The sequence below is a fragment of the Toxorhynchites rutilus genome, chromosome 3 (genome assembly GCF_029784135.1).
Source record: "Toxorhynchites rutilus septentrionalis strain SRP chromosome 3, ASM2978413v1, whole genome shotgun sequence".
Lineage (NCBI taxonomy): Eukaryota > Metazoa > Arthropoda > Insecta > Diptera > Culicidae > Toxorhynchites > Toxorhynchites rutilus.
Window position 1 is genome coordinate 303780924 of NC_073746.1, and position 15023 is coordinate 303795946.

Sequence of the window (15023 nt, forward strand, 5' to 3'; positions counted from 1 at the left end):
CTTGATTAGTTTTCGAGTTATGCGGAAATTTGTTTTTCATTTGTGTGACAGCCCACCCTAAGAGAGGGAGGGAGGAGTGTCGAACCACCTTAGAAATGTTTCTTCCTCATAAAAACCCCACATGCAAAATTTAGTTCCGTTTGCTCGATTAGTACTTGAATTATGCGGGAGTGTATGCTTCATTTGTATGGCAGCGCAACCGCCACCCCCCACCCCCCTCAGAGAGACGGGAGGAGTGTCTATTCGCCACAGAAACGTTTTTTGTCCCCTAAAACCTTCGCATGCCAGATTTGGTATTTTCTTGATTAATTTTCGAGTCATGCAGAAATTTGTCTTTCCAAAAATCTGTATGGTAGCAAACTAGCTCCCCCGTCTTCCACCATCCCCCCACCCTAAAAGAAGGAGGGGCAGTATCTAACCACCCTAGAATCATTTATTGCACCCTGAAACCTCCATATGCCAAATTTGGTTTCATTTGCTTGATTAATTCTAGAGTAATGCAGAAATTTGTGTTTCACTTGCATGGCAGCCCCCCCCCCCTTAAAGAGGGGAGTAGATTGTCTAACCACCATAGAAACATTGATTGCACCCTAAAGCCTTCACATGCCAAATTTCGTTTCATTTGCTTGATTAATTCTCGAGTTATGCAGAAATTTGTGTTTCATTTGTATGGCAGCTCCCCATACAAATGAGCAGAGGGGGGGGGGGGGGTATCTAACCACCATAGAATCATTTATTCCATTCTAAAACCTCCTATCTTGGTTGCATTTGCTTAGTTAATTCTCGAGTAAAGTAGAAATTTGTGTTGAATTTGTATGGCAGTCCCCCCTTAGAGAGGGGGAGGGGAGACCTTCCCCGGCCCCAAAAACCCTTACATACCATTTTTCATGCCGATCGGTTCAGTAGTTTCCGAGTCCATAAAAATCAGACAGACAGACAGACAGACAGACAGACAGACAGACAGACAGAAATCCATATATATATATATATATGGATGGTTTGTAACTTATATATATATATATATGTATATATATATATATATATATATATATATATATATAAGTTACAAACGCAAGCAACCAACAACCCGAAACCAGCAACGATTCACAGACGGACATCATAGACCGCATCCAACTCCAACAACAACAACAGAAAGTCATCGAGTTGCAACATCAGCAAATACAAATAGCGCGCGAACTTGAGCACTATTCCCAGAACGCGACGACGTCAGCGTAACGGACGGCGAGCGAACGAGCGTGTGAACTGCAGCAGACGTAACCAGACTCTTTCCTGCCGGCAACGAACTGGAGTGGATAGAATTTGCTGAGGTGTTAGAATAAGCGAGGGACTGAGACCAGGTAGCGACTCTTTAGACAATAATAAATTCATTATTAGTTTTACCACCGAGTAGACCGGTTCTAAATCTTGTATTCATTCCTTTTTTAAAAACTCCGAAAGTCCGGAAGAAAATGTAAGTGGCGCAGTCGGCGCGGATTAGGGAAGTGAGATCAATCGCAGTAGTGCTTCCACGAAAGAATATCGTCGGAATTGTATTGTTACCCCTCCCGAAACCGCGAGAACCAATTAATCGAAAACGCGAATGAAAATAAGCGGCGCGAGTGAACATCGTGCGTTGAATAAGTGAAGAGAAAAACAAAAAAAAATAGTGAACGAGAATAAATTAAAAGCAATATAAAAAAAAAGTGAAACACACCACCAATTAAAACAAATCAAAAAGAATCAATTGAAAAGTGACACAGAGGAGCACTAACGGAACACTAAAAAAATAAAAAAATTTGCGTTTTGCGTCCAAATAAATTCCAACGAAACAAAAACGGTCACCATACCTACTATTATTCCTGAAGGAGATTTTCTCATATCCAACGAAATAGAGCTTCTACCGAAAATCTACATTCTGCCTGGCATATACAGCTGCAAAAACAACATTGCAGAAATCTTAGTTCACAACTCCGACGCGATACCCAGACAGGTAAATTTATATGGAACAATAAACAATGAAATTAACCATTTTGATGTGTGTTCAAGTGAACCAACATATGAAACACAGGAAAAGGAGCTGCCTGTGGAACTTCTCCGACTCCATGACCTAAATCACGAAGAAAAAACAAAACTACTAAAGATCCTTTCCAATTTCAAAGACACCTTCCACCACGACGATAACAAACTTTCATTTACCAATGCTATACGCCATAAAATTACCACTAAAGACGAACTTCCAGTCTATGCGAAGTCTTACCGCTACCCCTTCTGTCACAAAGAAGAGGTTCAGCGGCAAATAGACGAAATGCTAGGACAAGGAATAATTCGAGCCTCGAATAGCCCATATTCTTCACCAATATGGGTAGTGCCGAAGAAGCTTGATGCTTCAGGCCGAAGAAAATGGCGATTAGTTATCGACTACCGTAAGTTGAACGAGAAAACGGTAGATGATCGATACCCGATCCCGAACATTACCGACATCTTAGACAAACTTGGCCGATGTCAGTATTTTTCAACGCTAGATTTAGCTTCTGGATTTCACCAAATCGAAATCCATAAGAAAGACATTCAGAAGACAGCCTTTAGTGTCGATGGTGGGCACTACGAGTTCGTCCGAATGCCTTTCGGCCTAAAGAATGCCCCCGCTACGTTCCAAAGAGTAATGGACAACATTCTCAGGGAACATATCGGTGTGAGATGTCTGGTCTATATGGATGATATAATCATCTTTTCGACCAGCCTGCAGGAACATTTAGTTAATTTAAAACTTATATTGGAAACCCTCAGGAAGTACAATATGAAAATTCAAATCGATAAATGCGAATTTCTTCGCAAGGAGGTTGCCTTCTTAGGTCACGTGGTTACTCCCGAGGGAGTAAAACCCAACCCTGAGAAGATTAAAGCTATCCAGGAATGGCCATTACCAAAAAACGAGAAGGAATTAAGAGCCTTCTTGGGAGTAATCGGCTATTACCGAAAATTCATTAAGGATTTTGCAAAAATTGCAAAACCTTTAACCGAACAATTGCGCAAAGGTGAAACAATCTGCCATACACCCGACTTCATTTCAGCTTTTCAACGTTGTAAAGAAATTCTAACTAGTAGCCACGTTCTACAGTACCCCGATTTTTCAAAAAGATTCATACTCACCACAGATGCTTCTAATTTTGCGTTAGGCGCGGTATTGTCTCAGGGGCCCATTGGGTCGGACAAACCCATTGCCTTCACTTCCCGCACGTTAACCAAAACTGAGGAAAATTACTCAGCCATCGAAAAGGAACTTTTAGCAATCGATTGGGCGTGCAAATATTTTAGACCCTATTTATATGGGCGTAAATTCAGTCTTTACACAGACCATAAACCGCTGACCTATGCTCTGAACCTCAAAGGATCAAATGATAGATTGGTCAGATGGAAATTGAGGCTCAAAGAATACGACTACGACATACACTATAGACCGGGAAGACAAAACGTTATAGCGGACGGATTATCCAGAATACCCCCACAGATAAACTTCAACGAGCAAGAACCCTCTACTTCACCCAGTAATGACAACAATGATGACAGCAATAGTAGCGACGATAACACCGTACATTCAAGTTCATCCGATGATACGCAATTTATCCGAATGACAGAAACTCCCTTAAACTTCTTTAAAAACCAAATTCTGATAAAAAGAGGAGATAACAATACCGAAAGTTACGAAACAATATTTCCAGGAGTTTACAGACGCACGATAACACGTGCCACATTTGGCGTGCCCGTGGCGGTAAGAATATTTCGGGACTATATGAATCCAACGAGAGTAAATTGCATCCTCTGCCCGGAGGAATGGCTAAACATTCTACAAATTATTTATAAAAACCACTTTGCACGTGCCAATTCTTTTAGAATATTATTAACACAGTCTATTTTACAGGATATCCAATCTGAAGAAGACCAGAACAAAGCAATAGAGGAAGCTCACAGCCGAGCCCATCGGGGAATTAAAGAGAATTACGAAGCGATTGCCCGACACTTTTTCTTCCCTAGGATGAAAAATAAGGTGACAACCTTCGTAAATATCTGTTCAATCTGCCTCGAAAATAAATACGAAAGAAATCCATATAGAATCAAATATGCTTATACTCCCACTCCCAACAAACCACTAGACATACTTCATGTCGATATTTTCATTTCCTCCCCAAACCTATTCCTATCTGCTGTCGACAAACTATCCCGCTACGCTATTCTAATCGCTCTTAAATCCCGATCTATACCCGACGTAAAACGCGGATTGACAAAACTAATCACTACATTTGGCACCCCAAAAATGATTGTGTGCGACAATGAGGTTGCGTTGAAATCAGTTGAAGTACGAGGTCTCCTACAGAGACTGGATGTAGAAACATATTACACACCTTCAGACCACAGTGAGGTGAATGGAATCGTCGAACGGTTTCATTCAACTCTAAGTGAAATCTTCAGATGTATTAAAAGCAAATATCCGGAGCTTACAAACAAAGAAATTTATAAAATAGCAACAACATTGTACAACACAACCATTCACTCAGCAACACAACTTAAGCCTATTGAAGTGTTCTTTGGAATTAAGGAAGGCGACGAAAGGCCGCTTAATCTTCAAAGGATACTTGAAAATAGAAATGAATTGTTTGACGAAATAACTCAAAGATTGGAACTCCAGCAAAAGAAATTAATAGACTCCCACAACAAAACCAGATCAGATGAACCAAATTTTCAACCTGAGGAAGCAATCTACTACAAACTTTCAGGCATACCAGATAAAAGAAAGAGAAAATTTAAGAGACAGGTTGTAAGATCCAATAGAAGGAAAACACTCATAGATTCAAGGAATATAAAACTACACAAAACAAAAATTAAAAGAAAGAGGAAATCCTAATTTTCAAAAATTCCTTTCTAGGTTACCTTCCTGTTCACCACCATACTTCCTTTCCTGACCGTATCATCCAACTTGTCCGTTAGAAACCTCAATCAAGACCCAGTGCTTCTACTAAAATTAAGAGAATGTAAAATTCAGACGGGTACTTTAAAATTAATACATCCGATAAACTTAACCGTCATCCAGAATTCAATAGATTTCCTAACTGCATCCATTTATGATAAGATAGATAGTAGGAACCCGTTAGGAGATATAATCAAACAGAAAACAAGAACACTGTACAGCAATTTTATCCAAATACGACCACTAGAACATCACAGAACAAAACGATGGGATCTACTAGGAACCACATGGAAATGGCTGGCAGGATCACGCAAGACCTGCGTATAATCAATTCTACACTTAATGAACTTATCTCGCAGAATAACCAACAATTCAACATCAATAACCAAATCAATACGAGAATCTCTGAATTAGCTAACAGTATCGACAAAATTATTAATAATATGAAGACGAATGAATTAGCAAACGAAGTTTCAGCTGTGATCATGATAATAAACATCGATATAATCAACAAACTCCTAGAAGATATCCAAGATGCTATCATTTTATCAAAAACGTCCATTACCGCCAATAGAGTACTGTCCCTACAGGAAATATCGTTCATAAGAACCCTCTTGCAAGATCAAGGTGTGAAAGTAGATCTTCCTGACGAAGCTCTTCAACACGTCAGCCCGAAAATTGCAGTAAGCCAGCAAACGCTCTTATATATCCTCCATGTTCCTCGACTAGAAAATGATACATCTTCCATAATTCAAATTCATCCTATGGCTAACAAAAACCAGATCATCAACAGTTATCCAGAATACGTTATCAAAAAGGACAATATATTGTACTCCACCAGCAATCCGAATGAGTTCGTACAAAAATCTGCATATCTTAAAGAGATATACGACTCTTGTATTCGTCCCCTAATATTTGGGAAGGAATCTATATGCAACTCTACATTTACTAATGAAACAACGCAACTACTAATAAATGAGAATACAGTCCTAGTTCAAAACGCTAACAATAATACACTGAAAAGCAATTGTGGACCAGACGATCGTACACTATCGGGGAATTTCCTGATAACATTTTCAAACTGCTCCATCTCCTTCAATAACCAAATATTCCAGAACAAAGAAATCTTACAACACACAGATATCATTTATGGAGCACTCCACAATGTCAAAATAAATTGGAACCTTCATCAGAGTTTAGACATGGCTACAATTAACAACGAAACTCTTGGCAACAGGAAAAGGTTAGATCACGTCTACCTGGAACAGTACCATCTAAAATTCAAATTTTGGACCATATTTGGAGGCCTCTCTCTCACGTACATCATCATTATATTTCTCGTCTTCATGATAATCAGAGATTGGTGCAAGTCTCAACTTCAGGGAACGGGACGCCCCTTACTTGCGGGGGGAGTAGTTACAAACGCAAGCAACCAACAACCCGAAACCAGCAACGATTCACAGACGGACATCATAGACCGCATCCAACTCCAACAACAACAACAGAAAGTCATCGAGTTGCAACATCAGCAAATACAAATAGCGCGCGAACTTGAGCACTATTCCCAGAACGTGACGACGTCAGCGTAACGGACGGCGAGCGAACGAGCGTGTGAACTGCAGCAGACGTAACCAGACTCTTTCCTGCCGGCAACGAACTGGAGTGGATAGAATTTGCTGAGGTGTTAGAATAAGCGAGGGACTGAGACCAGGAAGCGACTCTTTAGACAATAATAAATTCATTATTAGTTTGACCACCGAGTAGACCGGTTCTAAATCTTGTATTCATTCCTTTTTTAAAAACTCCGAAAGTCCGGAAGAAAATGTAAGTTATATATATATATATATATATATATATATATATATATATATATATATATATATATATATATATATATATATATATATATATATATATATATATATATATATAGATATGGAATATTCTGTTCAATCGATCGACTGTGAATATATTATACACAAACTGTATCACACACCCTTAGAACATCCATATACTAATACACAGTATTTGACAGCGTTTTACAATTTGCGACCACTGTCACTCGCAAGAACTGCCAAATTCTCAAGTTGGTGTAAATCAAGGCGCTTCGAATACTGCCTGGTGAGTCAAAATGTGAAAACCTAAAAGCTATACAAAACCAAGACGATTAAGCACAATTTGTGAACTATATTGATACTTAATTGCATATTTATTACTATATTCATTACATTCATTACGTTTTACGCTGCAAGCGTTTCGTCTATTGTATTGGCGTTGATGGCACCATTTGCCATTTGCCATTGCGCCATTTGGAAAACGAAATTGATAATGAATTTTCAGGGTGAAACTAACACGCTTCTAAAATAAAAAGTAATGAATAAAAATTTACTTTTCTGTATCGAATATGTATTCCATATGATACAGTATTACGTTACCTCGCCAATTGTGAAATAATATGAAATTGAAATTGTGTCTGATGCTGATTTAATAGTATAACTAGCTGACCCGACGAACTTCGTCCCGCTCAAAATAGATTTTTTGATTTGAATACTTTCAAACATCCACATTTTCTTACTAATTGAACTTTAGTAAATCCAATCACTGAACTATTCATTGATTGATTACTCTTTTTCAGTTACCTTTTCCTAGTACTTCTACAAAAATTCGTCCTTATAAAACAGGAAGTGGGTTATATCTATGGTATAACCGCAAGGGTGACGTAGGACTATCGTTGATTTAGAGATCATTTGTTTGAAGTTGAATCTAAATCCATCCTGATTGAATGAATAAATAAATATTTGGGTGACTTCAAAAACGAGAGTGTTACGTTGGAGACTCAAGGTTTTATGCATCCAATATTGGATACAAAAAACCTTGTTCTGAAGAATAATCTTCAGAAGCTTTCCTGCTAACTGCACTTGATTGACAAATCACAAAACCAAATGTATGTGGTCGCAGTATTATATGGATAGAAAACATTAAAATAAACTCGCTTGAATGTAATTTTCAATTCCAAGGGGAACTGGCAGATTATTTTTCAGCAACGATCATTTTTTTCCAGGTTTCCTCTCGATAACCAGCAAACGAAAAGAGTGGCGCGCGTGTATGTGTGTGTGTGGCGGCTGCTTCTATGTCTTCCCGAGGAACCGTATTTCGATGCTGATACTCTCTTGGTCACGAGAGTATCAGCATCGGCTTTTCTGCGCTCCCTCACAGTTAAAACAAACTGATTGCATTTCAGGTCAGGTCAGGCCAGGTAATGAATCCCTCGATCCCTCGCCGTTCAGCTCGTTCAGTAACGATGTTGTCTTGTCGATGTCCTCAGGCGTCGTGCACAAATTACGTAACGCTAAAAATCCGAATTTTGAACCACCTCCCCCCCTTCGTAACGCAATTTCCTATCTCTAATAAACAGAAAGTAACGCAACATCTACCCCCTCCCCCCTTATCGCGTTACGTAATTTGTGCACGACGCCTCACGAAAAATGAATCGGTTTCACCACCAGAATATCATTTCAGTATGCTTTTCGTGCGTGATTGAATCGAGAGAAGGTGTGGTTTACGATGGCAATTTGGAAGGCAAACTAGAGGAGAATGAACTCTCTGAGTATGAAAATTTCGGCGACTGAGCAATAATCGATTGAAAATTATATAATTTTCGCGATACGAAACATTTTCCGTTTTTCATGTTATGCATCCAATATTGGATACGAAAATATCCTACTGATGGGAAAGAATAATCTTCAGAAGCTTTCCAGCTAATTACACTTGATTGAAAAATTACGAAATCAAATGTATTTGGTCGCTGTGTTCGCCATATAATTAGAAAACATTAAAATAAACTCTTTCGCATGGATGTATTCTTCAATTCCCAGGGAACTGGCAGATTATTTTTCAGCAACGATTAGATCTTTCCGGAATTTTCTCGATGCTGTATGGCATCCAAACGAAAATTCTCGATTCAGTTTGGCCTGCAAAAAACTTTTCTAAACTCTAATCCATCAAATTTGGAGCCCTGAAAAGGGCCGATGATTATATGCTAAGCTAATATAGCACCCTCTCCTTGGATTCGATGGGCCAGCTGAATGTCCTTGGGCATGATGTGACGCGTTTTGCGTGGATAGCACACAAATTTGTATCTTCGAATAAGTCTCCTGCAGCGTCATAACCGCGGAACTTTGGAAGCGCAAGTCGGTTTTGAAGTCCTGAGCAATTCCACGATCCAAAAGCTGCAAAGGTAGCTTGCGGATCAGCAATTCGGTCGACTTCCGATAGCGATGAATTTCACGCAAAGTTCCCGGTCGATAGCGATGTGGCTTCTTCACCTATCCTGCGGCTGGTGCGCTTATCCGAGCTGCTTTCATGTGCCTTACCACCGAAAGACTAACTAGCTATCTGCTTGGTCCCAAACAAACGAGTCGTCACGGTGCGAGAGTAGAGTAAGAAATGAACGAAAGCAAAGGAAGCGTCATTTTATAAACCATAAAAGTATAGAATCTAAACCCCACCCTTATTATATTCGTTGCTTACCCTGAGAGAGAAACGAATAACATCGAAGTAAGTATACAGTAATGTATTAGAATCCGGACACTTTGCGTTACATTTGATACCATACCGCAGCCACAACATTTTCTGCATGTTGAATTAATGCAATTGATAAGTAACTATCAAGAAACTATCAGTAACTATATTAGCAACTATTAATCGCATAAATTCAACATGAAAAAAATGTTATGGCTGTGGTATGATATTGAATGTAATGCAAAGTGTCCGGATTCAAAAGCATTACTGTAAAAAAGAGTTAACTCGACTGAAATTTTTTCGGTTCGGCCTGCAAAAACGAAATTAAGAGCCCCCGCCGACTGCAGACTGACTTGTCGACCGATAGTTCGGTCGGCTTCTTAATCAGTACGGAGAAAAAAAGTCTGTAGTGTACAGCATAATGCATAGACGTAAGTATGAGCTTCCCCATCTCACATTCCAATAAGATTAATGGGTTTCCAAGTGGGCGCGCTACATACGGATACGAATGACTTCAATAACCTGTTTTCGAAGCTATCATTAAGCTATTGAAACAATTTTTCGACTCAATAAATAGCAATCATATAACTCTTGCACATTTTATCTTTTGTATGAAATGATTATCATACTGTTCCGTTGATCCGAAGCAGAATGAATCACGCTTAAAGAAGGAATGGATTTTTTCTTGGAATTTAGTCAGCAGAAATAATGCCCTTTCCCAACAATTAAAAAGGACAAACGGTAAACAGTTTCATCAAAGTGATTTCTTCGATATGGGGATATATTCACTACATCATGTCATATATTTCATGTTTTTCATTATAAAATCCATATCCATGGCACCTATCGGTATCGAATTATCATCGACACCACGATTTTCGCTAAATGCTCCTTTCAGTTCGGCCTGTAAAAAACTTTTCTGAACTCTAATCCATCAAATTTGGAGCCCTGAAAAGGGCTGTTGATTATATGCTAAGCTAATATAGCACGCTCTCCTCGGATACGATGGGCCAGCTGGATGTCCTTGGGCATGATGTGACGCGTTTTGCATGGATAGCACACAAATTGGTATCTTCGAATAAGCCTCCTGCAGCGTCATAACTGCGGAACTTTGGAAGCGCAAGTCGGTTTTGAAGTCCTGAGCAATTCCACGAACCAAATGCTGCAAAGGTAGCTTGCGGATCAGCAATTCGGTCGACTTCTGATAGCGACGAATTTCATGCGAAGTTCCCGGTCGATAGCGATGTGGCTTCTTCACGCTTCCTGCGGCTGATGCGCTTATCCGAGCTGCTTTTGTGGTGCCTTACCACCGAAAGCCTAACGAGCTGTCTGCTTAGTCCCGATGAAACGAGTCCTCATGGTGCGAGAGTAGAGTAAGAAATGAACGAAAGCAAGGGAAGTGTCATTTTATAAAACATAAAAGAATCGAATGTAAACCCCACCCTCTTTATTGTACAAGCTTACTGTATACTCACGAATATAATAAGGGTGGGATTTAGATTCTATACTTTTATGGTTTATAAAATGACGCTTCCTTTGCTTTCGTTCATTTCTTACTCTACTCTCGCACCGTGAGGACTCGAGCTCGTTAGTCTTTCGCAGACAGCTCGTTAGTCTTTCGGTGGTAAGGCACATGAAAGCAGCTCGGATAAGCGCACCAGTAGCAGGATAGGTGAAGAAGCCACATCGCTATCGACCGGGAACTTTGCGTGAAATTCGTCGCTATCAGAAGTCGACCGAATTGCTGATCCGCAGCTACCTTTGCAGCATTTGGATCGTGGAATTGCTCAGGCCTTCAAAACCGACTTGCGCTTCCAAAGTTCCGCAGTTATGACGCTGCAGGAGGCTTATTCGAAGATACCAATTTGTGTGCTATCCATGCAAAACGCGTCACATCATGCCCAAGGACATCCAGCTGGCCCATCGTATCCGAGGAGAGCGTGTTATATTAACTTAGCATATGATCAACGGCCCTTTTCAGGGCTCCCAATTTGATGGATTAGAGTTCAGAAAAGTTTTTTACAGGCCGAACTGAAAGGAGCATTTAGCGAAAATCGTGGTGTCGATGATAATTCGATACCGATAGGTGCCAATGATATGGATATCATAATGAAGAATATTAAATATATGACATGATGTAGTGAATATATCCGAAGAAATCACTTTGGCGAAACTGCATTATAAAATTATTTGTGTACGAATGCCGCAATCGATAGTCGACTCTATTTTGCGCTGGGTAATTTCCTCGGAGGACTCAATTCCTCCTTTGAGCATTAAGAAACTCTTTCTGGTAAAACGAAGTGGTATGAATCACATTATTTGAATGATAGAATGAAGAAGTTTTCTGCCAATTTCCTTAAACCTCCAAACATATCTTTCTCCCGTTCGTCGTTTTCGCGTTCGCTAATCCTTTCTCACAACACCCATTTCTCGTTTGAGAAATTGTTGAGTAAACATTGTTTGCCAGTGCGCGTAGAGCGGGAATTCCTAAAGATTCATTGCACCTCTAATAAATTGCAGAAAGACGTGGTCTTAGGTTGATCGCACTTGATTGAAAAAATCCAAAACGAAATGTATTTGGTCGCAGCATTATATGAGTAGAAAGCAAATAATCGCTCGAAAATGACTTGATTTTCGCGATGATGTTTCACGTTTTTCATGTTATGCATCCAATATTGGATACGAAAGTTTTCCACTGATGGGAAAAAAAGAAGCTTTCCTATTAATTGCGATTGATTGAAAAATCACAAAACCAAATGTATTTGGTTGCAGTGTTATATGGATAGAAAACATTAAAATAAACTCTTTCGCATGAATATATTTTTCAATTCCCAGGGGAACTGGCAGATTATTTTTCAGCAACGATGATAGCAACGAGAATTCCGCGCGTGTATATGTGTGTGGCGGCCGATGTTTCAAGCGGAACCGTGGCATCACTCTCCTCCTGATGGATTCCCTTCTGGCCTTAGGTGCACATACAGGCTCTTGGTGACACCGTTCATTAGCGCTTTCATGATAAACGAAAATAGCTTCACAACACAGCGTCAACATGCTCAAATCACTGTTCAATCATAACTGAGGGGGTTTACGAGCGGCGCTCGCTTATATACCGATTGGTGATTTCAATAGCCTGTTTTGAAAGCAATTTTAAGACTATTGAAACAATTTTTTGGATGAAAAATTTCAGCGGATTTTATCGGCAGTAGGACAGGTTTGCAGCGAAAGACGGCACTGAATTTCATCAGACAATATCGAAAAGATCTTATCTATAAACGAAAATTGAAAATGATTTGCACTGAATATTATTGTAAATTTAAATTTTTTAAACACCTTTATTCAGTTAACAACTCTTTGGACAGAATTTCGAATTGAAACAAATACAAGAAAAAAATCGTTATTCTGACATTCTGACAGAACAAATATTTTAGTTTTTCAATTAAAAAAAAAATCCAAAACATGAGTCTTCGATTTTTATCCACTGAAATTCAACAAGTGTTATAACAAGAACTTTTAAACAAGAGCATTGTGATTGTATTATAAAACTTGATTTTTTTCAAATGAGCCTTTTTCTATATCGATTACATGGATATTGCGCCAAATATTTTCATTCTATCCTTGTTTTTATTTTTTATTCCACTGATTTTTATCACACATCATTTAACACGTTGGTCGCCCCGTCACCCAGAGATGGGTGACACCTCCGTCGTTCAAATTGAATAAGATTTTCAAAAGGAATTTGATAGAATAGGCACTGAATGTAACTATAGGATATTTGAAAAAGTAATAAAATTATAGCCATATCATTATAATGTTTATACTATGCTTTTAATAATTTATAGTACGGATGGTTTGTATTGCAGTTTTTGTTGAAACCCGTAGAATATGACTTTGGCATGTGTTATTGTTGTCAATTCGTCTTCAAATTGAGAGAAATATTACATAATCATATAAAAGTTGACTACAAACTAAGTTTGATCTTCATTTAATAATTTATCCGCAAATTGAGCCCCGCGAGAAACTCAGAAATGTCGCTTTAGGCGACGAAAGTGTTAATGAAAACTCCGTATACTAAAAAAAATTCAAAAGAAAGCATACATGGAAGGTGCGCATCATTTTACTAAACGCTTTGCGATAATAATAACTGCTGGAACATCCATGAAAGCGAAACCAACCCAGTACCTCCCAACAGCGCAAGTGAATATTCGCTTAGTTGCTCAACCATCCTAAAAGAAAATGGAACGCTGACCACACTCAAAGTGACAACGTTCATCGTAATCAGCATGATATTGATCAATTTTTTTCTTGTCTAAAATGGTTGAAAAGAGTTTTAGATATGTGTTGGCTATCTGTTATGCTATATTACATACAGTGCTGAATCCCCTGAAATGTCCCAAATCGAAATAATTCTGCACTCCTCTGGTCATCAAGTACATGTTCGAACCAGCCGTCAGTAGTCCGAAGGATGGGATAGATTCCTTTAGTAATCCTATACAACTGATGAGATAGATCGTGACCAAAAGTATATCGGCTGATTGCCATAATCTTCTCCTCACACCCACTATCTTTTGCTTGAATCTTAAAGATGTACCGCCAATCCTTAACAGTTTCTCATAGCATAGTATACCGTAGGGCAGCATATTGTGTCGCATGAATTCATCAAACGTATTATACATCCGGCCGTTCATATCCAGATAACACACCTCACCCGATCTCCTCATCGTTTTGAACAGCACAGATTCGTATATACGATGTTTTTGGCTCAATTCCAATGAAACGAATACAAGCGGAATGATTGCAAACCTCGAACTGTCCATAGCATTCACCACCTTCTCAAGCAAGATGGCTGTTTTTCCCGCTATGGTTGACCTCCCGGGAAGCAACATTCCTCTTTCTGTCGAGCTGTCATTTGTACTAGCAGTGGGGGTTGCGTCAAGCACTTCCATCAGGAAATGGACCGCTCGATCTTTATACGGTACCACATAGTAGGAATTGTCATCCACGGTCACAGAGCACTTCTGGGTCGCCACCCGCAATCGATCGTAGAACCTGTTCAGTCTGCATCGCACCAAACCAAAGGCGGGCGACGATACGAACTCCTCGATAGTAGCCCTCAGCAATTCATTCATCGTCAACAACTGACTGACCGACCGAGCTGTCGGGGATTTTTGTTTGTTATTGTGGCTTATCTATTTGCTCATGCTTCAGCGCGTAGAGGAGATGTGTCTAAAACGCGACTGCCGGGCTATTTGATCCGCCAGATTTCCTCGTAAACCAGCAAGAATAGCAATGCAATGGATATAGGCAATCGTGCTAGTCAATGATAGAATCCTACCACGCAAGTTTTACATTTGTAACATGTTTTTAAAAAAATGAGTGGGTTATATCTATGATATAACCGCAAGGTTCACGTGGAACTACCTTAGCTTAGCAATCATTCGTTTGTATTGATTAAATTCTTGATTGAATGAAACAGTTTCCAAATTCAATTGAGTTCAATATATTTGCTCTGTGAGTGAAAAAAATGAACAAATGCCGTGTA

The 15023-nt window shown here is 39.3% G+C and overlaps 1 protein-coding gene across 1 annotated transcript; it reads right to left on the bottom strand.

Moving 5' to 3' along the window:
• Nucleotides 1-12945: 12945 nt before the first annotated feature.
• Nucleotides 12946-14610, bottom strand: LOC129774384 (uncharacterized). The gene is made up of 2 exons (XM_055778116.1): nucleotides 13852-14610; nucleotides 12946-13790 (listed from the first exon to the last, which is right to left on the bottom strand). The coding sequence occupies exons 1-2, from the start codon at nucleotides 14608-14610 to the stop codon at nucleotides 13602-13604; spliced, it is 948 nt and encodes a 315-aa protein (XP_055634091.1). The 3' UTR covers nucleotides 12946-13601.
• Between the last annotated feature and the right edge of the window lie 413 nt (nucleotides 14611-15023).